The sequence below is a fragment of the Kryptolebias marmoratus genome, linkage group LG17, assembly GCF_001649575.2.
Source record: "Kryptolebias marmoratus isolate JLee-2015 linkage group LG17, ASM164957v2, whole genome shotgun sequence".
Taxonomy (NCBI): Eukaryota; Metazoa; Chordata; class Actinopteri; order Cyprinodontiformes; family Rivulidae; genus Kryptolebias; species Kryptolebias marmoratus.
This window is the reverse complement of record NC_051446.1, coordinates 16,335,823-16,360,920: the sequence shown is the minus strand read 5'-3', so window position 1 is coordinate 16,360,920 and position 25,098 is coordinate 16,335,823. Positions and strand designations below refer to the sequence as shown.

Here is a 25,098-nt window from a genome sequence, read left to right as displayed (position 1 = left end):
GGCGAAGATCCTGGGTCCTCCAGCAAGACAACGACCCAAAGCACACAGGCCTGGTTGAAAGGGAAAAAATGGACTGTTTTAAAATGGCCAGCAATGAGTCCTGATCTCAATCCAATTGAAAATCTTTGGGTGGAGCTGAAATCTGCCATTGGCGAAAGGAACCCTGCAAATGTACAAGAGCTTGAGCATATTGCAAAAGAAGTGTGGGAGAAAATGCCACCCGAGAAGTGCAAGAAGCTTATAGATGAATATAAGAAACGTTTGGAGGCCGTCATTGCTGCCAAAGGCTGTGCAACCAAATATTAAAGAGGGGTGTCAATATTAGTGCACATGCTGGTTTTCTGTTTTGTCCTTTGGAATTAAAATATTTAAGTTGAAATGGTAATTGTCTTTGTTAAATTACTTTGGACCTGAAATTGAAAGATTCTGCTGATATAAGTTTTGAACATTTCCATTTATTTCTGAAGATATTCACTCAGCTATGCAAATCATGAAGAGGTGCCAATAATGTTGAGCAGGACTGTAGGTAAAAGGCTAAAAGGTTGTAGGGCTATCTAGCCTAACAAACAGAAAACCTTCAGGTGCACATTTTAAACAAAGGGTTACCATCTTTAATGTATTTCACATCTGATATTACTGGCTACCTTCCTTAGCAAGCATACAAAACAATTTGTCAAACTTTGTTGCAAATCACAGAGAATTGGGAATAAGGCAAAAAGACACCAAGGCTGTTTAAAGAAATTGTCGACAGTTGTTGTCATCTATTTCTCCCATTTCATAGTGGGGTATTTTAAGTGTTATCCCTTATGACTTCAAATTAGGGGCTTAGGAGATACTTGAGAAAAAGAGATAGAGGGAGGAGGAACACTTATGGGATCTACCCTTCCAAAAATGTTAAATTGCTTGTTTGTACATCCTTAGCATTTTTGTTTTATGGAACTGAACATGTCCCATAACCTGCTACCAAAAGGTGAGGGTGGATGATTATGTTTTTGCCTGTGACTGAGTGTGTGTGTGTGGTGTGTGTTTGTGTGTCTGTTACCAAAATATGTCATGAACCACTGGACAAGTTTTAAGTAAACTTTCAGGAAATGGTTATTAGATATACATCTACAACTGATTCACTTTTAAAGCCAACTCAATTCAGATGGCAGCCTTTAATTTTTTTGTTTTTGGTAACCCTGTCAGAATTGTTCTTAAGTGGGAACACAGGTTAATATGAGCTTCTGTTTTTGTTTTGTCACTAGAAATATGTGAATAATAGGGCTTTTTGTGCCCTCGTGTATGTTTGTTGATGATGATGCCACAATGCCATAGAAGCAGGTGGTTGAATTGGATGTTTTCCTGATTAATGAATGTTTGGGGGTTTTTTTCAGAACAATCCAAAGCAGCTTAATAATAAATCACTAAATCATAGTTAAACTACTAAACATAAAAAGTAATTATCAAGTTCACAAGACATAGTTTTATTAAACTGTGAAAAGGAACTGAATCGGAGGCAATAAAATTTAAGACCTGACCATGCTTTAATACCAGAATTCTCTGTTCAAAATGTGTTTAAAAACTGTAAGAAGGTGAATGTAATGGTGGTATTGTCCTGTTATCTGTCAGCTGGGTGTGAGTTGGGTTGGGTGGTGTAGGAAGTCCCTCTCCTCCCCTCACTGCTTTCAGAGATAAGAGTGCAGCAACTGAAAATTAGGAAAAAAAAAATACCTCGAACACGCCAACAGCCTCGCAGAGTTACACTTTTTTTACAATGACGGATTTAAAATCTTTGTAAGTACACATGTATTCTCTGTTGTCAGTATAATTAGGATGTCTAAATTTACTTTTCTAAAAGTACAGGAATATACAGAAACTACTACTACTAACTGTCTTTTAGTGACAAGAAGCTGACAGATGGTGAGAGTGGCAGTCTTAAAAAGAGCAAAAAGAAGCAAAAGAAAGAAGATGCTTGGAGATCAGAGGGACCCAGAGACCCATTTGCCATGGTTTGTGTTTTAGAGTGTGTATGACACTTTTGCACCCCATTAGATATAAATTTGACGCTTTGTTTGCATAAGACGGGTTTGCTGAAACAATCAGGCTTCACTGGACACTTGAACTCAGGTTGATAACCTTCGCAGTTGATCAGTTAAAGAAGGGGTTTTTAAACCCCCTTTTTTTTATTTGCTGTGCCAGTTGGACTCACTGCCAGAGAAGAAACAGCAGGAGATACAGAAAGCCCTTCATCTCTTCTCTGTGGGCCAAAGTTTGCCAAAGACCCTGCAAGACGCCAAACAACATACCTACCACTTCTGGGACACACAACCTGTCCCCAAACTGGGTGAGAAGAAAATAATTTCTCTGTAATTTAAGAACTAAATTTCTTTTAATACAAAATGGTCTGTAGCTAAGCTTAGCATGATGATTGAGAATTAAATCAAGTTTGGCTTTATTCAAGTTAATGAAAACATAACCTTTGTATTATAGTTTAGAAAAGGCAAAAAAATTATATCAGGGTATTTTGAAAGCTATGGGTTTATTTGCAGTAAATATCATGTCCGTAAATGTCAGTTTCATATTACACCGTTATTTAAACAAAACTATATAGTTGCAAGCACAAAGAGAAGCACCAGTAACTAGCTCATATTTGTGCTGTAATAACTGTGTAACAGAAAATTGCTTGTTTATTGTCACTGGCTTGTTTATTCAGTCAGAATCAAACTTGATTTTTCCTAAATAAGACTGTTCAAAATGCCATCTAAAAACAGTAAGTTATTAACTGTTCATAACCTTTCCACAGAGCCCCACTTCAAAAGTTCTGAACTTCAGTTTGTTTGTTCAGTCCGTTAATATTTAAATACATAAGACTTCAGAAACAATTGTAAGAATTTATTTCCCAAAACCTAAAGGAAGTATTTCTGGAGTAAAATAAAAATCCATTGTGCATTTTCAAAAACTATTAAAAATATCTATTATTTTACATTTAAATTACATCAACCATTTTCTAGCATTTAATTAGCTCATTCTAACTACAGCACATTACTACATTTTATGCTTAGAAAATAAAGCATTATAGGTAATGAGAATGGATGGGTTGGTAAATTACATGTAGGTCCCTAAGTGATGTTTGCTACCTACCTAAATAAACATGTGCTTTCATATTGAAAGAAATGTTGTCTCATTTAATGAACCAGATAATTTGACTCTTTTCAGAAATAAGAAAAGAGGCTCTTGTGCTCTCAAACTATCTTGAATTAGTGCAATCTCAAAATTATTATTCTGTCAAATTTAGCAATTAACCTAAAATTTGTATGAGGTATGTACATGCATGCTCATCACTTAAATTAGTCAGTCTATTTAAAATAACCTTTATGCTTTCCAGAGTGCCGTTGTTAATATAATATAGCAACAGAAATCACCACTAGCCAACTCATTACCACAATTCATCATCCAACAGTGGTGGCTCTGATATGTAGTAATGGCCATAGAGGCGGCTGTGAGTGTCTTGGTTGTCATAAAGCGTTACAGGTCTTGGGCTGTAAAGCAAATAATCAAGACCAAACAGTCCAAGACCAAATTAGTCAAACTGGATGGATAAATTTATACTCCTGGAATTAGTTAAGACAAAAGGGAAGTTGTCTGCACCAGAGTCATTAGCACACTCTGACACAAAGACACCTTCGGGCTCATAAGCCACAGCTTGATCTGGCCTCGGGAACTCACAGAATCAGTCGTGGCTGTGGTCCACCACTGCTGAAAGAAAAACCCTCTCACTCAGAAAAGAGCCCAAAGCTGTGTCTGTCCAAAACACCAGTATGATGGGGCTAAGATAAATTTACCATCACCATCATTCCTCTTATACACAATTCACAGTTATTTTCTCCAACCTACCTATGGAGCTTGTTGCTATCATGGCTTGCTTGTTGATTATATCAATGCATAATCATGTTTATGTTTCATGTGGCTGAGCTGGAAGTTAAGTGTTTCTCATTTAGGTGACAGCATTATGACTCAAGGCCCAGTGGCAGAGGCTGAAATCAGTGTTCGAAATGAGCCCTACTCCCTTCCTCAGGGTTTCTCCTGGGATACGCCTGACCTGAGCAGCCCTCCAGTGGTAAGTTACTTATTGTTCTGTTGAAGTCATCCATTTGGTAAATAATCAAACCTCTTTGTGTGGGAGAGTTTTTGCATGACATCAGATGGAATTCATCAGCTGCAGTTTAAACTTTAGACTGGTATTGGGTCAAATTTTGAAGATTTCTTTGACGGGAAAATGTCTCCCGAGAGACAAACACATCTGCAACAATTCTGGTATTTTAAGCTGACACAGATGCATAGTCGTGACCAATTGGCTAAAATTGTGAAAGCGGAGTGGAGTAGACATGTGCAAGATTAGTTTGCCGTGTTCCTCCATTTGACCATTGGGAGTTAGGTCTCGAGGCTGCTAAAAAAAAAGGAAAGCTGCCACTTCCTGAAAACACAAATGCCTGACAGCAACGCTCATCCTGTCTTCAGCACTAATTAACTTAAGGTACAATTATTAGCTCTGCTGCTCTCCAGATTATTTTACCAGCTGTTTGCCAAACAGGTCAGTCAACTCAACAGAAATTTGAAACCCAGGAAATTAAAGCTCAGGAGGAAAACTTCTTTTTGTCAACAAATTCTATGCTTTTGTTTATCTTATTTCAGTTGAGAGAGCTGTGTAATCTCCTTAATGAGAACTACATAGAAGATGATGACAACACAATCAGATTTGACTTCTCTCTGGAATATCTCCAATGGTAAGCTTCAAGAAGATGCATTCAAAGACCTCTAAATTGGTGGATTTTTTATACTAATGATATTTACAGACATTTTTTGCCTGAAGATAAGAAAAACCTTTGATATGATTGGAAAAAAGCTGCTATTTGGAGACATTAACAGTGTAATTTTTCTCTCTTGAGGGCTTTGCAACCTCCAAACTGGCTGCCCCAGTGGCACTTGGGTGTGAGAGTAGAGGGCAACAAGAAATTGGTTGGCTTCATTGCCGCTGTTCCTGCTGAGGTTTGCATTTATGAGACGTGAGTAGCTCGTAAATATGTGCAAAAATATGCATTGTGTAAAAAAAAAAAAAACTGATGAGCAGTATCCTTACACGGAGCTAAGCTTAAAGCTAAGGCCTGAAGTATGTCATGCAGGAAGAAGCGGTTGGTGCAAGTCAAATTCCTTTGTGTCCATAAGAAGCTGCGCCTCAAACGGATGACTCCAGTTCTGATCCGGGAACTCACCAGACGGGTCAACCAGCAGGGTCTCTACCAAGCTATGTACACAGCTGGGACAGTGCTGCCCACGCCGCTGAGCTCCTGCAGGTAATAGGAGTCATATTTACAACCCCGATTCTGAAAAGGTTGGGGTGTTGTGTGAAATGCAAAAGAAAGAAAACAAACAAAATGCAATTCTTTGGAAATAATATAAACCCATGTTTTATTCATAATGGAAGTTGGTAAAAATATCAAATATTTAAACTAACAAAATGCACAATTTTTGTGGCAAAAACAAGGTAATTTCAAACCTTATGGCACCAACATAAAGTTGGAACAGGACCATTTTTACCACTGTGAAACATCACCTCTTCTTAAAACATCAGAATATAAACATCTAGGAACTGAGAGGAGCAATTACTTGAGTTTTTACATGGGATTATTGTCCCATTCCTGTCTGAAGCAACTTCTGTTTTTATCTTTATCTTTTCAAAATAAACAAACTAATCCTTTTAGTTTGTGGCATCGTCCCTTGAATCCTCGCAAGCTAATAGAGGTCAACTTCCCGGGACTGAGACAGAACATGAGTCTTCAGCGAGCCCTGAAGTTCAACCGTCTGCCTAAGGTTAGTGTGTGCTGCCATCTGGAGACTGCTTCTGAACTGACACGTTTTTGGGGGAAGGGAAGAAAAGAAAAAAAAGACAGTAAATATCAATTTAAACATGAAGGTTTTGTGCCGCATTTTCTGAAGGGTATTTTTTGTCTGCCCTGTTATAGCTCTTCGTTTTTTTCCCCAAGGTTACAAAGGTGCAAGGTCTGCGCTGTATGATCAAAGAAGATGCTCCAGGGATCCTCTCACTACTTCAGGAAAATCGCAGCAAGTTTCACCTCAGCCCCCTCTTATCGCTGCAGGAAGTAGAGCACTGGTTCTTGCCGAGGGAGAGTGGGAATGACACCTACGTGGTGGAGGTTCGACCTCACCGTATTTCTGCTTTTAAGTTTTATTAAACAGAAGGAGAAAATTCACCTGCCTTTTATCTAAGAACTTTTACTGATGCTGTTCTGTCATGGTTGAAAATGGATTGATCTTCCCTCCCTGCACACAGCAAGATGGTGGCACACTGACAGGTGTGGTGAGCTTCTATAGCATCTCCTTCAAAGTGCTGAATCATCCGGTTCACACTAGTCTCAGGGCAGCTTACCTCTTCTACGTTGCCTCTACTGCCACGGAGCTGGCTGAACTCATGGAGGATACGTTGGTCCTTGCTAAATCTGTAAGTGTGTCTGAATAGAAACACATAGAATTTAATATTTATACAAATAGGTTGAAAAAGGACAAAGTAAATAAACTAATTTTTCATAGACTGCCATCCCCAACACAGATACTCCAAGCACTAACTGATTGTGCAATATTGGTTCTTAAAACTTTGCCAATAACTATTGCTCAGATGGTCATGATAATCAGTGGATGTACATTTACAACTGATTAACTTTTGGAGATAATCTCAATCAAAATGGCCACCTTTGCAAATGAAATCTTAGACAGAACTCAGTCAATTTTACACATATTGAGCTAAATTTGAATAGTTGTAGCTCAATGTTATCCTGAAAACATAATTTGAGACGAGATGAGTTAAGGCATAATATCATATAAAAGGTTTGACCGAAATGGGATGATCTTAGTTTAAAACTCTGGTTTGAAATCCATAATATTCTATCCTTTGAGGAATACTAGGCTTTTAATTTGCATTTTTTTCAACATAGTTTTAAATTTTCAAACGTTATCACCTCTAAACCAGCAGTTCAGTTTAAATTACCTTTACTCTTCTTACTGTGAAGATAACTGTACTGTTCTCATCCCTCTCCAATAGAAAGGCTTTGACATCCTCTGTGCGCTGGACGTGATGGACAACACGAGTTTTCTGGAGAAGCTCAAGTTCACTATCAGTGACAAGAGAGTTCATTACTACCTGTACAACTGGATGTGTCCTCTCATGAGCCCCGACAAGGTACTCAGCAAAGTAATCTCTCCACTTGTCAAGAAACAATATTGTCTGTCTGTGCACTCAGAGGTCTTTTATGCCCTGCTCCTCTAATGGCGGAGCCCGAAGCTGCGAAAATCTTAGAAACTGTCAAAATTCCTCACGTAACTGAGGAGTTTGGGTTGGGGACAAAGTTTGTGGAAACGTAAATTAGAAAAGTTTGGAGAATCTGGGAAAATGCAACCTTCAAAAAGCAGTTATTTTGACTTATGTTGCAAAACAGTATGAAACAAGAAATTTCATATTTTATCTTGTCAACTTCATTTCATTTGTCAGCTTACATTCATTCCTGCATTTAAGGCCTATGATACATTAACCTAACTAGCCTTAATTTATCACTATTTCCTGCAAACAAACATATTCAGATATTTCAAAATGGGAATTTGTGGACAGGTTATGAACAGTTATTAATATAGCTGTCGTAAATAGCTTTGTGATTTTGGAGAAATAGAGTTTAATTCTGACCAGACTAGCAAGCTAACAGCTAAACCGAGCAAATCCAAGACCAAAGTGGATCCGTACCATATTTAAATTACTTCACTCTCAAAAAAAAAAAAAATCACAAACACTATTTTATCTGAACTGTCTCTTTGAGGTGTGCAACAGTGCTGGAACCCCTCTTTTTTCAGACTTTTAGCTTTATAGAAAGTCATATATTTTAGATTAGGGAACGGTCAGAACTGCAAGCAGTCCAGACTGTCATAACAAAAAAAGATAAGAGACACAGAAAAAAAAAACCCAGCTTGTTGATTTTTAACAATTTATTGCAAAGAAATGTCAAGTGAAAAATCCCAAGGATCAGGCAATTTTAGGTGTAGAATCTGCGTAACCTCAGATTGTCAGAGAGTGGCTTCGGTCTCAGCATAACTAGAAGGAGGGCAGCATGACCTAACATCAAACTGAATTGATGTGTTCTATACATGATAACTCTGTTACCTCTGAATGAGGAGATCTCAGAAGACTTATCAATAAATCGTATTTTCTGTGACGCAGACCAGTGTCTGAACTTTCTTCTTCTGCAACAGCATAGCCTTTATTATACTATGTGTAGCGTGTAGTTTTGCTGGAAAACATAAATATTAATGAAAACGTGTCATCATGAAAGCAGAATATCTTGCTCTAAAATCTTAATGTACGTTTCCACTGATGCTGATGTCATAGAAGTAAAAGTTACCAATGACACTGATAAAAACCCATATCATGACTGAAGTTAGCTTTACAGTATGCAAAAAACACAACGTCTACTGTATATTTTTGCAAAATTAACCTTAAATACTGATTCATCTGAACACAATGGCCTTTTTGCCTCAGAACGTGGATACAAGTGCTGCGCTGGTTGGCATCAAGCATTGTTTGTGGATTGTAAAGTTGCATTTGTAAAAAGCCTTTTTCATTTTGCAGAGCTTGACAAAAGCTTTCCAAAGTAATCCTTTGCCCATGTGTTATCAGCTTTTGATCAGTGAGGGTTCCTGATGAAATGCCATCTAAAGAGTTTCTCAACCTAATAGCAACATGTTTCAACATTTAGCTCTAAATTAATCCTGTCCCATTTACTTATTTTTGGAAAATATCAGTTGCCTGAAATGCACCAATGAATGGATGTTAACATATGACATGAGGCTGATAAGACAAAATGTGAAAATCTTGGGTTCATGCTGTCTGAAATTAAAAATCCAAGCTTTTTTGTAGCTTTTAATAACTTTTCCACCTTTTTCTGATTTGGGGATTGTAGTAGAATTAGCTTCCAGCCATTAATATTTCATCATTTGTGTTACAGGTCGGCCTGGTGTTACCCAATTAACCTGAAGTGAGGATGAAAGGGTCAGAGCAGTTTTCAACGCCGAATTACATGTGCTTGGTTAAAACAAAAAAATAAAGGAGTGCAAAATATACACACAAAAGTAAAAAAAAAAAAAACTAAAGTAAAAAATGTGTTTATAAAAATAAAGCAAATCTGACCAGGCTCATTAATGTTCAGTTTTTTTTTATGTCAAGCAAAAAGTCAGTCAAGTACCATAACATACAGACATGTTTTAAATTATGTGTGATTATAAAATGTCAGGAAGTTGTCATTCATTCCCAGAACTCCCAGAGTTTAGCACACACAGACTAAAAGAGAGGCAAACAAAAGGTTTATAAGCTCCAGTGTTTAAAACGTGTAAGTTCTTAGTTTCATTTCTTTAGAAAAGTGAAGTCCCTTTGTGCTTAAGTTTGCAACAACCAATTATGAAAAATCTTAAAACTGTAAAAGTGTAGGGGGCTCACAAACCAAGAGCCACATGTTGCACATTGTGCTCATTTGACCAGTAGGGTGCGCTGCAGCATTACATTGAAATTGTACAATTTCTGATGGCCTGTTCTGCATTAGTTTATAACATTCCTAAGATAATTTTGTATTATAAATTAAGTTTGTATTATGATACACAGTGATATAAAGACGATATTAATACAGATTTGTAAAAATATGTAATTAAAATATGTTATAGAGCAGTTAAGAGTCAGATGTGCAGGAACCTGTGGCTTGAATACTTTATACAAGATTTCTTCATATTTTGAAAGGAAATCCCTATACTGCTCATGTTTTATAAAATGTTAAATAAGATAAATAAGATATAAGTAAATATAGATGCACTTTAAGTGTATTTTCCTTTGATAAATTATGCCATTGTACTTTAATAAAATATCTGAGTCATAATTTGAATTTCGAAATCAGAGAAGAAGGGGCGTTTACGAGGAGCACGTGAACGCAACGGAGTCCCGAGTTTCGACCAATCAGAAGCGAGAAAGCGTTTTAAGTTTGAAGACGCCGGACCTAGCTGCTGCATTCACTGCCGCCTTCGCTCGGCAGCGCGGAGTCGTGCGTCTGCTCTTCGTTTCCGCAAAGAATGTCAATTTAAAGCCAAGCTCTCTGCGCTCTGAAAGAAAAAAATAAAAGAAAGGCAAGTGTCGATTCATTCCTGTTTCCTGTCGTTGCCGTCGAGAACGCGCACAGGCGGGACGTTCGCGGTCGCCTCGAGCTGCTAGTTACGTGCTCAGGTTAACGTAAACGCTGCCGGGGACTTTTCAAAAAATACAGCTGATAAACGCCTCTGTCTCTGTGGTTTTGTCACATTTTGTTTGAACAGCTGTCTCACGGGCAGGGGGAGGGAGTTTACGTGTGTTAGAGCTGAGAAGACCTCAATTTTTAAAAAAAAGGTGTGTCAACGATGTAAATCAAGTGGAAGTTTATCTTTTCATGCTGTTCTGCTTCTGCATTGTTGCTCCAGAGTTAGTTACCGTTGTGCGTTTCCTGTGACAATTTCAAGCACTTTGAAGGGCGTTTAAGACAGTTTCTGACAGTCATGTTACACTGCAATCCGCAGACTCCACAGCTGTCATAGCATTAATGTAGCTTCCCTTTTTGAGAGGTAAAGCTTCTAGCCTTGTTCCTTTCACCAATTATGACAAAGCTGGACAGATTCGTCCTCGTTTGCTTGTTTCACGAGTTTACTGAGTTTGTCAAGTTTGCATGTGGCTTAATGCTTCTTTATTTGGGAAAAATCGAGAAAAGATAATCAGCTTCATGTCCTTTTTACACAACAGCCTCTTTGCAAACCGTGTCAACATGATGTGGGGCAGTGGTTGCAAAATCACCTGAGAAAACAAAATGTTTTTGTTTTTTTTAAAAAAAAGGAGGGTGAGGAAAGCTAAAATGGCGTCAAAACTCACTGTCACAAACCCCCTTTTTTTCTTTTGTTCTGGGAAGTGTTTTGGTAACTTTATGACAAATTGTATTATTAGATTTGGCTTAACAGTAACCCAGCCCTGTGTGTGTTTGACAGAGAGAGAGACAATCCTGGTCATGCAAATACTGTCAGACCCATTGTGTAATGATGACTGAGACTTGTTTGATTTCATTGGAAACACTGTGACTTGCACTCTTTATGAGGTGTAGCCATTGTCTAGTCTGTGTGCGCATTTGTTTAATTTCTCATCTTTTATCTATTTATCTTGTCTAATTAGCCATTGTTGTTGTTGTAGTTGGGGGTCTTTTAGGAGTCAGTTGGCTGTGGTGGCTGTCTTGAATTGAGTTGGCTCCAAAAGTTAATCAGTTGTAGATGCACATCCAATGATTACTTTCTGCAGATTTCATTAAAATTTCGTCCAGTGGTTCATGAGATATTTTGAGATCAGATAGATATGCGCACACATGCAAAAACATTGTCTACTTTCAGCAAACTGGCGACAAAAATGCGTCTTTCATTTTCCATACTAAATGTCTGGGGAGGGGAAAAAAGCTATGATTTCTTTTATGTGAACTGTGTCATTTTAAGCATAGCTTCATATAATGACTGGAGTGAACCTCACTGAGGTCTTATATGCAGAGGTTATGGTGTTTGAGGCTCACCAGGCTGTCATTTTCCCACTGCAAGGCGTCCCAGCTGTTTGTGTCACAACTGGCTTCCAGAGACCTTCCCGACTCAGATGGTGTTGTGCAAGAAAGAAGTGAAATGATCCATGGCTTAATAAGATTGTGTTTCAGCGCTGAGCGTGGCAGCACATGTTCAAGTTCGCCGTCCTTTTACTAATAACAGATTTCATTTCTTTGTTTTACAGGGATTTGTCTCTGGAAAGAAAAAGAAAAAAATAGAATAAAGTTGATGAGCCACAGTTGTAGCTAAGTCTCATCCGAATTGTGAATTGAGCTGAGTAGCTGCAGCAGAAAGTGTCCCTGCAGGAAGGTAGGATTTTGCTCTTCTTGTCTTTTTTTAAGACTTCAAATAAATGGAGAGACGATTCATTGTTGTTGATTTGAAATGAATGAATCTGTTTTATTTACCTGATCAACCCGTGTCAGTTGGGAGGTGCTCTCAGGTTGTTTTTGGAAGAAACTTGGATCTAAATACTTACCAGTGTACCTGTATTGGGTGTTGATCTGTCTCCTGGATAAGGGCCATTTCTGCAGAAACATGTCTTGTTCTGTTCTGGAGCATTTTTTTTTCTCCAGGTTTTCACAACTACTAAAAAAAAGAAAAAGAATCAAGTTTCACTTCCTTGATTACTAACACCAAAATTAAACTTTTACAAGGTGTGAAAGACTTTAAATTCCAGTCCTGTTTTCTTCCCAGTTTTGCAAAGCCAAGACCTGTAAGGTCAGAAGTTTTGCCTTGCTACTTGATGCCTGTTGATTCATATTTAATTTGCTGCTGATTGTTCCAGTCCCCCCCCCAAATCACATAAAAATGTTTGGAAAGTTAAGCTAAATTTTGTTTTATGGATTGAGAAAGCACAAACAAAGTCCTGGTTAATTCCGCTGTCTGTAATCCCAACTCTATCACATTACCCCATTCTTCTCAGATCAGCTGCCTCTGCTCTGTTTGTGTTTATTTTTTTGCACTAACAGTTTCCTCACACCAAAATCTCTTTAGTACAACTTGAGTCATGCAGTCAAACGCCTAAAATATCAGATGTATTTTAATTTAAAGGTCTTTTGTGTTGGATATAGTGGTAAATGGACTGTACTTATATAGTGTCTTTCTAGCCAATCGGGCAATTCAAAGCACCTTATAACACAATCTGCACCCTCATTTACCCATCCACACACATTCATACAGAACTGAATCTCTACAAAGCTAATCTAAATAATCTGATTCTATGGAGACTAATCGGTGCTTCAAACTCCACTTATGCACCGATGGGGCACACATCGGAGGCAGTGAGGGCTTCAGCGTCTTGCCCGTGAACTCTTCGACATGTGATTCCCGGCAGGAATCGAAGCTCTAACTCTCTCGTTGGAGGCAACTGCTGTAACCACTGATCCACAGCCGCCCATGTTAGCTTGGTGTAAATGTAACAAATGGGAAGAATCTCATTTTGCTGACTTGAACAGATATAACACGCTGTAATGACGTGTTTACATCAAAATAAGACACCATTTAGTTATTACTACAGTTTTCAGCGTTACCCAGGGTTCTGCTGGACATTTGGCTGGTGCCCAACACTTCAGGAACATGTTGCAGCTGAACTGTAAACGTTGGCTAAAGTAACTCAAACTGAGGATCCACCTACTCGATCCCCTCCCTGCTCTTCTTTCTCAACCTGATCTTTCTTCTCTTGATCGCAGTTGCTCAGCCAAAAGCTTCTGCAGAACAAATATTTGTATGAAGCAGAAGAGATGTGGACGTGTGAGCAACAGGAACTCCTCGGGGAAGAGTACGAGGAGTTACCCTCAGCCTAATATGTGCTAAGACATATTTATATTTAGCTTTTAGTGGAGCTCTTCCAGCCTCAGCACGAAAATCCATACTGTATTTGGTCAGCATCTTCACTGCTCAGGTCACTCACACATAATAGTTTCCATAGAGGCAGCAAAAGGACAAAGCTGTAGAATAAAACAGCTTCTTTTCTATTCAAAGCAAATGAGTCCAACACTTCTGTTTGTCTATGAAGGGCTCACTGTTTTTATGACCATGTGAGTGACAGATGTTGCCATGGAACGTTAATAAATAAAACATGGACATTTTAATTAAGGGCACTAACTTAACATTGAAAATGTCACAGAAAAGCTAGCGTGATTAGCATTGTGTTTATCCCTGGAAATATATACACAAAAATTAATCATTTCACAATCATAAAGACCGCCATGTTATATCTTTATTATTGACAGACATACAGTATATTCTTAAGGATTCATCAAAGAAAAGATGTAATAATACACAGATCTCCTACAACACGATTATACTACAGGAGCTACGATAACTCTACTCAGATGAACAGCACCGCTCAGAAACTACTCTGCTGGCAGCACAGATTAATGTTAACACAATAATTTTTTTTAATTTGAAAATTGCTTCAGAATCTTCCACGCAATGCATCTAAAAAGTCATTTTTACCTCCCCACCCCAAATTCTAATGTAGAAGTTGTAAACCATATGTAAGAATTGTGTTAACAGATTATGATACTTTATATTATTGCAGTTAAAAGATTACAAAATATCTTGATTTTACCTTAGTTGAACAGAGGAAGCTAAAATAATTATTCTGATTATTTTTGTGTAGTTATAGCTCACATGCAGTCTGCAGACTGTGCTGTAGTATTTTATAAAGATCTACTCAAGAGAGTAAAACACACTCAAATTGAGGAACAAGTTACATTTTTTGGCGTCAAATGGTTAACATCACTACTGTTAATGCTCCATCTCTCACCCATCCCCCCTGCAAAGACAGCAGACCCTTTAACTCCTCCATCCTTCCCCCTGCTCTGTTGCATTCCAGCTGGCCAGATGGTGTCTGCTCTGCGCGGTGGACACCAGAGAGCCGAGAGCGAGAAACCCCACCAGCAGGATTCTCGGATGAGACATTCCACCCCACTGATTTTCACCCCTCCTCATGTTGTTCTTCTCTTTCTGCTCAGTTCTGCGTCTGTTTGTGTTTTTTTTAAAGCAGACATTCTGGGATTCCAGTCCATATTGATAAGTTGTTGGTGGGGGGTCTCATTATGGTTTCTAGGGAATGACAGCTCTGCAGTTACTCATCAGTTAACTATGAGGATGAGTGACAGTAAAAATTAAAGAAGAGGGGGGGAAAAAACAAATCCATGGAAGCTGGGGGTGTCACTCACACACTTACTAGCAGTCACCATCATAATTGTGGTCATTATTCTCCTCCTTTAGTTTTATTGGATAATACGTTGCTGCCATTATAGCCACAGAGATCTTTTACTTTTATCATGTCAAAACTTGTTTATCAAATTTCCCACATCCTGCTGTGTTTAAATTAGATTTTGCGCACAGTGTGTGTCTACACATGTGATAGGAAGTGGCGGCAGGAAATAGTAAAGTAAATACTGTAAGTGCACTCAGAACAGAAAACATTAAAATAAAACCTTGGTTCTCATTGGAGTAACTGGACTAAATTGGCTTTGTAGGGTTGTCATACCTTTGACTTCCATTGCTGATGACTGTCACGGTTAGATTTAGGGTTTTCCCTTTCAAGCAGGCAAAATGTAAAGTCTTCAAAGGTTTGGCTCTTTTTTTTTTCTCTATACAGCGTTCAACGAGGGTAGGTGTAATGTTCAGGCCTTTAATTGTAGCTTCCACATGTGCACATACCTTCAAAAACACTGGGTTTTTCTATGCTTGTGTAAAACTTGTGACAGTCATCCAAATGAGCAAATCCGTGCCTGTCTGTGTGAAGTTGTGTGTGCATATGATTCTTTGGGAAGATAAAGTGCCATAAACCCCACCCTTCCTTCTCATCCCCCCTGACTTCCTTGATTGCAGCATTGTTTGGGAGTTCGTGTGTTTAATATTTGTGTCCCATGTTCTTTTCAGTTTGCACTGTAGCGTGTTTTTGTGTGTTAGATTGTTTGTGTCCGCCCATATCTTATTTAGTGGTTCCTTTTGAATGCAGCAAATGGAAAGCCGGAAAACTGTGACAAAGAGCTAGCCTAGACATGAAGGAAAACACACACACACAGCTCTTACGTATTTAACTTTAAAGCTCCGTTAATGGGATGCAGCAGACCAATCTTTGTATTTCTGGTGACAGAGACAGCTCAGAGCCAAGCAGGTCAGCAGGTTTTTACAGTGTCAGTTACTAAGGCGAAGCAGAAAGCAAGCATGAGTACCCCGGGGGTTATTATGTCAACTGCCTTTCGGGTGACTGGCCACAGTAAGCAGGACTTCTGGTAAAAGGGATTTAAAGGGGGTTTGTGTCTTCGTGAGGCAGTGAGGGGAAAGAGGGAGGGAGAGGGAGACATAGATTAGTCTCAGGCCTTGTTTTGGCTCTGTCCTTCTTGCCCCCCTCCCCTTTTTAAAAAAAAAAAAAAACTGGACTAGAGGTCTTTGGCACCCTGGAAACGCATGCCCTACAAAGCCATCCCATCCACTCCCACAAAGGCCCATTCTTTTTTCTTTTTTTTTTTTCTAACTCCTTCAGTTCTCTGACCTCTGCAGTTCTCGTCATTCCCGTTGTGTGCACTTTACTTTTCCCTCTGAAGCCCTTTCATCCTCTTTTGCTTTTTATTTCCATTCTTCCCTCTATGCTCTTCTTCTACCTTTTTAGTGTTTTTTTTTTTTTTTTTGCCTTTCTCTGCTATTTAAACCCAATCTTTTTTCCCCCCTTTTTCCGGACAGCTCAAAGGCAGGGTTGATTCGAGTCCTGTGAATAAAGAGCTTGTGTCTTAAACACATCCTCCTGTCAGGATCATCCCTTGAAGGTCTCTGTTAGTGGATGAACATTTCTTTCAACAGGATGGATTGTTGTAAGCCCCAGCAATTGCAATTAAAACGTCATTTTGCCAGTTGTGGGAGGCAGGGTGTTTAAACCGCCTTTAATGCCAAAAGATTGTTTTCTAATGAGAAACACGTTCACCACTCAGTGTGTGGCTGATTGTTGTAGAAGGGTTGCTCTTAAAAAAAAAAAGTGTGGCAACGTTTCATTCCAACTTTATTTTGTTGAACAAATAGATTTGAAACCAGTGGATGATGGTTAACTTTGGCTATTGAAGTGAGCATTTAAATGCATTACATCTATCTTTTGTTTTGCTTTTTAATAAGCCCTTCAGCTCATATCTGAGCCAGCAACAGTCTCTTGTAAAAATGAACGAGCAGTCTATTTTTTTTGTTGTTTGTTTTTGCACTGGCACCTGGTTTTCTCAGTGAAGCCAAGTTTCCACTCCCTGCCCTTTTCCCTCAGGAAGAAAGTGTGTCAGCAGCTGGCCCTTTCCTCAAACTACTTCCTTTCTTTTTGTCCAGCGCAGGAAAGTGGTGTTCTGATGATTCTCTGATGTCTGATGCAACTTTAGGTGGATTCCTGGACAGTTGCAATGCCAAAATGTATTGAGAATACAAAGCAACAACGTACCTCATGCACTCAATTGTCTAAAAGTGTTTGAGCAGCTTTGCATTGTTGTACATATAACAGCAAAGCTAAACTTAACCAATATTAAGAAAACAAATGAGTGTATTTCTATTTTTGGTTGTTTGTTAACTTACTCAACTGCTGCCATGAATGCTGTCATTAAACCAGTGACTTTTAGAGGCGGTCATAATACCCTAAATGCTTGCTTAACAGGGCTTGCATGCACCTTGCTGTCTTTTTTTTTTTAGGACAATGATCAGTTTGTTTTTAAGGCTGCTACTAACATTATAAGATTAAGTTTACTTTGTTATACATTTAAATTTCTGGCCTTTCCCTTGCAAATCTGCTGTTTTAACGAGGAGGGTGGCGGCTGCATTCCTGTTCTGTTCTCTTGTGTAGACATGTGATTTTTGACGAAAAATACACAGAATGTTGGGCTGCAGGTCATCGTTTGCCTTGAGGCGACTTTCTGTCTGGCCCTTATCTTCAAATGTATCGCAGATAGTGTTTTTTGTTTCTGCAGTTCTGAATGAGAGGCATTCATTTCTCATTGTCTCCTGGAAATGGCCTGTGAGGTACAATGCCGTAATGAAACTGAACTAAATTGTTTTTTTTTTTCTTTTAGATCAGATTTTAACAAATAAAATCTTATCCATAATCACCAATAGTACGCACACTCAAAAAGCCTTTAGAAAGAATACATTTTAAAGTATTTTCCTTGATGTTAACTATAACTCGAAATATTCTTATGATAAGAAGAGCTAATCTTGAAGTTATTATCACCATAATCACATTGTTTTAAAATGGCTTCATTAAATATGTACTCGGTATGCAAACACACAGCCACGTCACACAGAGCGCCACTGATCAACAATCAGGACGTCAGCAGGTTTGTCTGTGTTTGTGTAAATAGCGCCATATACTCTGACATTTGAACAGGCCTTTTATGTGCAACGTAATGCAGTAGACTTCAGGCGGTGTTCCATCGTGGCCTGTCTTTAATGTAAACAACCATGTGACACTGAAGTGATTCGGTGTGAGAGTTTCCCATCAGGCATTCAGTTAATCCACTGTGAATTTGCAGTACTTTATTCATCATGTTTAAACTGTCTTGTGTTGTAACTTCTGCATTTTTGATATATTGCTGCAGCCTAAAATATTTGCTGTGTAATCTCAAGTAACTGTGAGGAACTCTTCATATAGAAATAAATGTTTAAAACTTTAATGTTTAAACTTTAAATAGAACTTTGTATTAAATGAAGAAATGATCAGATACTATTTTCAGTTCAAAAAAAGATGTCTTACAAAAATTATTTAAAGCCTTCTCATAGCCTCTTTTTTTTGTCAATATTTGCTAGATTTATATGTTATTTCCCATGATTCAAGCGTTCACAAAGAAGGATATTGAGTATGGTCAGGAAGTGACACGTTTGACCTTCGTTGAGTCAGATCTTCCTCTTAAAGCCAGCAACTCCCGGTGGAGCAACCAAAAGTCAGCGACCACTCCACTGATCGGAAATGGAGAACTGTGTTTGTTTGCATGCCCTGTTGGGAGCTGAATATATTTGTCTGCAGGAGCTGACAGATGGATCTAATATAACAACATGCTGAGTAAGAGTGCTACAAAAACCAAATTAGTTCTGACTTTTTGTTTGTTTTGTTTCTGCTTTCCACCACATTTGTGATTAAATAGATTCTAATTTTATGCACCTCCCTCTCTAGTGCAGATGGTAGCAGGTGTTTGTTTTTGTTTATTTATTTATTTATTCATTCTGACAATTTTCACTCTTGCATTTCATTGCATGCTTCCCCTGTCTGTATTTCTGAAAGAACCACTGTTAAATAGTTGGGGACACTCTTCATCGTTTTGGTGTAAATCGCCTAACAAACCAAATATTCTAGATGAGTCCACGTTTGCCGATGGGAGTGATGATATTTAAGGCATGACTCACCACTGTGTTTTCAGTCACCCCGTTGTTACTTGAAATAACAGAAGCAGCTTCCAAGCAAAGCACCCCTCATGTTCTTGGTCCGCATGAACAAACTTGAGTGTACTGTGTTGCACTCCTTTTATAGGTAGACGCCGAGTTGATTATGTAAGTGTGCGCACAGTCGTGAAATCAACAGTCGAACTCTGATTCTTTTGCCTTCATAAGGCAGTTCATGAGCCTTGGTTTGAAGTCGCTTTGAGTTCAAAGAAAGGCTTGAGTGAATAGTAACAGCTTAATGTAATAACTTTATTGTAATGTTTGTACATGGCTTAGTATTTATCAACCAGCAGATAGCTGGGGGTCATAAGAGGTACACTCAATATAGCCCCTGAGTTAGCTCAATTTATCCCATTATTATTCACATTTTCTATTTTTTTAACCTTCCTTCTTTTACTATGAGTCTGCTTTCATTTGTTTTCCTATATCCTATAAATGTAAGAACCTATATGTTGACTTAAACTCGTGCCCTGTAATTTGAGGGAGATCTGGGTGCTGCATCAAATCGACGTCTGTCTCTCCACTATGAATAAATGTCTCTCTCTTGATTCGCCCTGACTTTTCCAGAGCATCACAGGCATACTTGTGCTGTGAGAAATGTCTGTGGAAAAGCCCCTGCGCTTGATGTGTGGAGCGGTCAGAAACGGCACATAATCATTATTGCTGTTGTCAGCTGGCATGCATTTATCAAGCCTCTGCGTCCAAGCTGTTTGTGGTTTTCTGTTCGAAGATTACATAATGGAACAAACTTACTTCAGCTCAACCTCCTTATGTTATTGTTTTTGTTTTGTTTGTTTTTTTACCTCATAAGTAAAACTCTTTAGGTATTGATAAGGCAATCATAATAAATGGTTTAACTGTTTTAAAATATGTAGAAAATGATGTTTAACAAGCGTAATGGACACAAGTCAGCAGTAAAATGGATTGATGAGGTTATTTATTTTGTCTTACTTACTCCCTTTCTCCTCCTGTTTTAACTGTTTTACCAGCTGATTCGATATAAGTCAGTGAAATAAAGGTTTAATGAGAGCCCCACTGCTGTTTTCAGTTGATTTTTAGCTGGCAGACATCAGTTTTAAGGGGAGGGGGGCTCAGGTTGATACAGCTGTGGAGTTGTTCATCTGAAATTATTATATGATGCAACGATATACTAATAATGTTTTTCCTTTGTTTGCAGCACTGCCATGGTTTTGATGGAGTGAGACATTGCCGTCAAGGGAGCATCCACCAAAGGAAAAAAATTTTGAAACCGTTTTAGTTGAGCAAAAGTGCTTAGAATTCAGTTACTTTAATAACACTGAACTACATGATGGATGGAATAGACACCTTGCAGAGCTCTGCCTCGGAGACTAAGGCTGAACGGATTGCTCGCTACAAGGCGGAAAGGAGGAGGGAGCTGGCCGAACGCTATGGCAACACAGAGGATTTCACCTCCAAATTTGTCCGAAGGGATAGGAAAATTGGTGAGACATCCGATACGGTGTCTTCAGTAACCAAGGAGAAAGAAAAACACAAGGATAATGGATCAGAACCGACCTATACCAGAAGGGGCATCAGAAGTAAAGTGTCAGAATCTGTGGAGGCTGGTGGCGATGAGCCCATTCAGGCAAAAGAGGCAAATACTCACCTCAAAACAGACACATTTACATCTTTAAAGTCAGAGGTTGCCTCCTCTGAAAAGACCTCTTCTCGTTTCAGGTAAGTTTTTAAATTGTGTTAAATCTAAAACAAATGCTGAATCTAGGACAAACACTTTGTACGTGTCGTGTTTGAACAGAACAGGCAGTGTGAGACGAGGTTTGAGCCATGATGCCTAAAGCTTTAGATCTGCTAAAGAACATAATGAATGTTTTGAGATGCAGCTGACATGCGTGTATGTTTGCTTAAAATGGTATTAAGTTAGGTTCCAGGGCTTTTTGAAGAATCCTCACCCTTTGTAAAGACAGCCGTTCTGTAAAAGTCAAGGAGCTTGCTGTCTTCCTGTGAGTGAAGTGGAAGCAACAGCTTGACCCACTAAGGGAACACTTAGTGCTGTGTTCTGTTTGAAGTAAACACAAAGAGAGGCTTTTCCAAAATTGGTCTTGTGTGCAAAGCAGGGTACTACCAAATTCATGTTGCCCCATTGCTGCAATTGCCACTCGTTTTAGTCCATTTAAGTCACATTGGGATGGGAGTTGGTGGCTGAAAAAACAAACTCAAATTGTTAGGATGACTTTAAGTTTGGTCACTGGTTAGCAGGAATTTTCCTCTCAGCTTTGTACATACACAGAGGAAGAACATGTCCAGTCGTAGGTCTGTGGATGTTTCAGCTGTAATCAAGTTGAAATAATGCTGGACTTGTCTGTTCCTGAAGAAACTGCTCCAGGGAGAGGGGGGGAGACAAAGGGGAGAGATGAGTTATTGTGTACAGTGTTAAGGTAGTGTCAAAATTTAGGGCTTTAGGGCAAAGAATGAATGAACTCAGACAAGTTTTTGTGCTTGTTGTTTAATGAAACAACCTATGAAGGTACTTCTGTGTAAATGCCTGTTAGATTTTATGAACTGATTATTTTGTGGGTTTTGCAATAGAAATAAAAGGCGTATGCTGCAAGATGGTTATAAGCTAATCTAAACTATTAAGTGGTTGCTAATCTAATTCAGGTTTCTTTTTGAATGTTACAAAGCAAAACTGATTAATTTAAATGCAAGTATAGATGATTGTAAATAAAATCAGTCCAGTTGTACAGTCTTGTGTGCTGATACTCTTGTGCAAAATACAGTAAAAAGCAACATGGAGGCTGTTGTTGTCAGTCGATAATTCATCCTCTGACTCACAGATGTTCTTGCTTTTAGGCTGTAATTACAGTTGCTTTCCACTATTCTTTCAGATCACTCTAACATCTAGATTTATAAAATGTGTAGAACTGTAATTTATAATTAACGTTCCACACGTTAAGTGTCCTTATAGGCAACATGTTTGTGTGTCGGTTACAGGAATAACATAAAGGAAACTGGAATGCAGCTGCTCCGGTGATAATAACATCTGTCTGTTAAGAAGTTTATCCGCGTCAACCAGCAGTCGTTCAGTCGTAAATTCAAAGTTGAAGGGTGGCATTCCACAAAATTGTTTTTACATTTACGGTCAACTGCTGATTAAAATACACACTTAATAAACGGAGGAATTTTTGACTTCCTCTACCTATCTTGTTTTCAACAAAACTTAGATTTTTGGCTGCATAAATTTCGTATCAAATAAAACACAGTGAAACGTTTCATTACAATTTAATAATCAAAAAAAAAAAAACATAGTAGGTAATGTTATTATCATTAAACGTATACAATGTACCAGAAACTGTGTTCATTGTGGTATTATGGTTCAGCTTTTTTTGTTTGTGAGTCTTTGTAGTAAAGACCAATACAGATTCTTACTTGCTCAACAGTTTTGAAATCAGAAACAAAACAAAATTTAAAAAAAATTGAGGTTAAATGTTGTTTTATAGATGAACGTTTTAACTTCATGTTTTATTACTGAGATTTCCAAAAGTCAAATGTCCCGCTTATATACATTAAATCATAGTCTTTTAGCTTTGCCAAAGTCATGATTATATCTTTTTAGATACTTTTTTTGTTTCTGTTTGATCTTTCTGTGTGTCTATGATAGAATTTATTGGAACAAGAGAAAATGTACTTCCAAGTTTTTGATTAATGAAGGGCTGGCCATAATTTACAGATGTTTAGGTCCTCCTTCCCCTGTTTCTCTGAATCACTCTGCACTTTGCTTCATTCTTCCTCCACGGTTGGTTTTGGCAGCAGAAGACTGATGTACGCTGCTCCTCCCAACAAGTTATTGTCAAAATGCAGATTGGACAAGTGTCACCCTGTCTTTGTGGTTGCAAAAGAAAGTGTTGCAGCAGAACGACTGCTAACCTGACTTGATTAAATCACAAGATTGCCAAGGACTGATAATAGAGAGTGTGAAGTAATAACAAACAAAGTATTGCTTTCAAGTCATTGCAGGTAGAAATTAACTCGAGGGTTTTCACTCACATTTCCTGTGACGAGAAAATTGGTGTTTTACCTTTCCTGTTTAATGCCCTGGGCAATCTGAAGTTTATATGACTGATTCGTTCTTTTATTTTTAAAATACATAAAAATTGCTATATTTCAAATAATTATTTGGTCTTCTGGTGTCAAAAAACAGCTTTTGTCGTTCTAAAATCTTGTGACATTCTTGGAAGTACCTGCTCACTGGATGTTTGCCAACTTACAACAAGCTTAAGAAAGGGAAGCTACAGCAGCTAATTATGACTAAATACCAATGGAAAGTGCTATGTTACGACACAGATATAGAAATGTTGTCAGGTTTAATATGAAACAGACTTAGCTGGGTGTGCTCCAAGTATGTTTGAACTGAAAATAGTGCCACAACAAACCTGTTACAGCTCCAGAGTCGAAAGCATGCAGTGGAATGCTTGTATGTCTTTTCCAGTGACATTTTGCACAACAAGACAGAGCTTAAAGAAAATTTTAGGAGTGCTGGCGTGACATATCTGAAGGCAAAGTAGGCTGGGTTTTTTTTTTTTTTTTGACCATGTTGAAAGCAATACATTTTAAATCTGAAATGCCAAGCCACAAATACACTGTCCTTTTAGTCCGTTTAGACAAACATTTAGAGTTGCATGGCACAACAAGAAACTTTGTCAAGGTGCAATAGACAGTTTTACAATATTGAACTTGTCTTTCAGTTGCTCCAGAAGTTGCTGACTGTTTAGGTTAAAAGAAAGCCTAAGCTCCCAAAAATGTTGGAAAACTATCTTGAATCCAGTGAAAAGTGGTGTGGAAGAGGGGCTTGGTGTAGAGGGGGAAGGACAGACCACAGGCACTGTGATGACACAAACATTCGTTCACCCATAAGCGTGACAGACCTTTCCCTTAACAAACACTTTTATTTTATCACAACAAGTTCACCCCTGTCGTTTTATTTTGTCAAACTGACATGAAATAAAATACTGACATGACAAACTAGAAAGAAAACACATTTTCTTTTTTACATTGTGTAAAATAAACAGCTTTCTGTGATGTCGAAAATAACCACTTTAAATGTTTTGCTCAAATGACACAGAATAAAGGAGTACATTTTCAATGTTTCATATTACAACAGTTTCACTTGAGATATTTGGCTTTGTTACAGAAATGATGCAAGAGTACAAGCTATTATGTCCAAAGTGACCAGGAACGTGTCATATGTTCTGAGGTGCTGCACATAAGAGAACGTTTTTTTTATGAATACTCAAAAGTGTTTTGTCTTTTTTTTTATCGTTTTAGCCTTGCACCTGTACAAAACAGCATTTTAGGAGCCCCAAAACAATATTATTTGAAAACAAGTTCCAGAACAAAAACATTGTTGAAATGCTACCTTCGCTGACGTCCAAAACATTTTGAAAACGATGATATCATAGCTCCACCTTCTAATCTAGCCTTCGACCTACCTGCTCCACACCTTGTTTCCTGTTTTTTAGTGTATTTTCATGGTGGTGTTACTGCATTACAATCAAACCTGACTTAGTTATTGCAGCGCTTTGGGTTGTTTTTGGTGTTCTTCTGCAGGTGAAGACATTTATAGAAATGGCGCCGTGTTTACAAGGATATTTTTAGAATCGATAAATGAAATGATTGTTTTGGGAAAGCTGGCAAAGCTCACCATTTTACACTGCTGTCTTATTGCTATGTGTTAATGGAGCTATAGAATATAAGTTTTAAAACCAATTAAAGCTGCAAGCAGCGTTGGGCGGCTCTCGCAGCTCAGCGCCGCTCCGGCCTTGCGACCGCGGGAGCTCTTGCAATCGCGGGAACTCTGGCGACCGCAGTCGATGCTCTCGCGCCTTTCCTGCACCGTCCACTAGGTGGCTTTTACAGCAAATGTCCCAAATTGCCTTCAGTCAGGATCAATACCAGTCCTGTGCCATGGTGTGAGGTTTGACCTTCCTACGTCTAACGGTTGAAGAGTTAGAGCACATGGGC

General features: G+C 38.4%; 2 protein-coding genes across 5 annotated transcripts in view; both read left to right on the top strand.

Annotated features, from left to right (window-relative positions):
* The first annotated feature begins 1,659 nt into the window (after nt 1-1,659).
* Nucleotides 1,660-9,188, top strand: LOC108247194 (glycylpeptide N-tetradecanoyltransferase 1). 3 transcript variants are annotated; one of them, XM_025010155.2, is made up of 12 exons: nt 1,660-1,776; nt 1,883-1,991; nt 2,182-2,326; nt 3,981-4,099; nt 4,675-4,766; nt 4,929-5,028; nt 5,206-5,333; nt 5,742-5,850; nt 6,003-6,194; nt 6,332-6,499; nt 7,097-7,234; nt 9,045-9,188. In XM_025010155.2, the coding sequence occupies exons 1-12, from the start codon at nt 1,757-1,759 to the stop codon at nt 9,066-9,068; spliced, it is 1,344 nt and encodes a 447-aa protein (XP_024865923.1). In that variant the 5' UTR covers nt 1,660-1,756; the 3' UTR covers nt 9,069-9,188. The 3 variants fall into 3 exon arrangements, with proteins under 3 accessions (XP_024865923.1, XP_017290612.1, XP_017290622.1); XM_017435123.3 differs by having other exon boundaries at nt 4,929-5,045; nt 5,163-5,333; nt 9,045-9,186; XM_017435133.3 differs by having other exon boundaries at nt 4,929-5,045; nt 5,163-5,333; nt 6,024-6,194; nt 9,045-9,181.
* Nucleotides 9,189-11,861: 2,673 nt separating this feature from the next.
* The window catches only part of svild (supervillin d), a 42,779-nt gene continuing 29,542 nt past the window's right edge, over nt 11,862-25,098 (top strand). For both annotated transcript variants that reach the window (XR_005234287.1, XM_017437896.3), the window contains exons 1-2: nt 11,862-11,988; nt 20,276-20,796. Coding sequence is in view for 1 of the 2 variants with exons in the window: in XM_017437896.3 (XP_017293385.1) it covers nt 20,405-20,796 (392 nt within the window). In the remaining variant the exon portion in view is untranslated. The remainder of the gene's footprint in view (nt 11,989-20,275; nt 20,797-25,098) is intronic.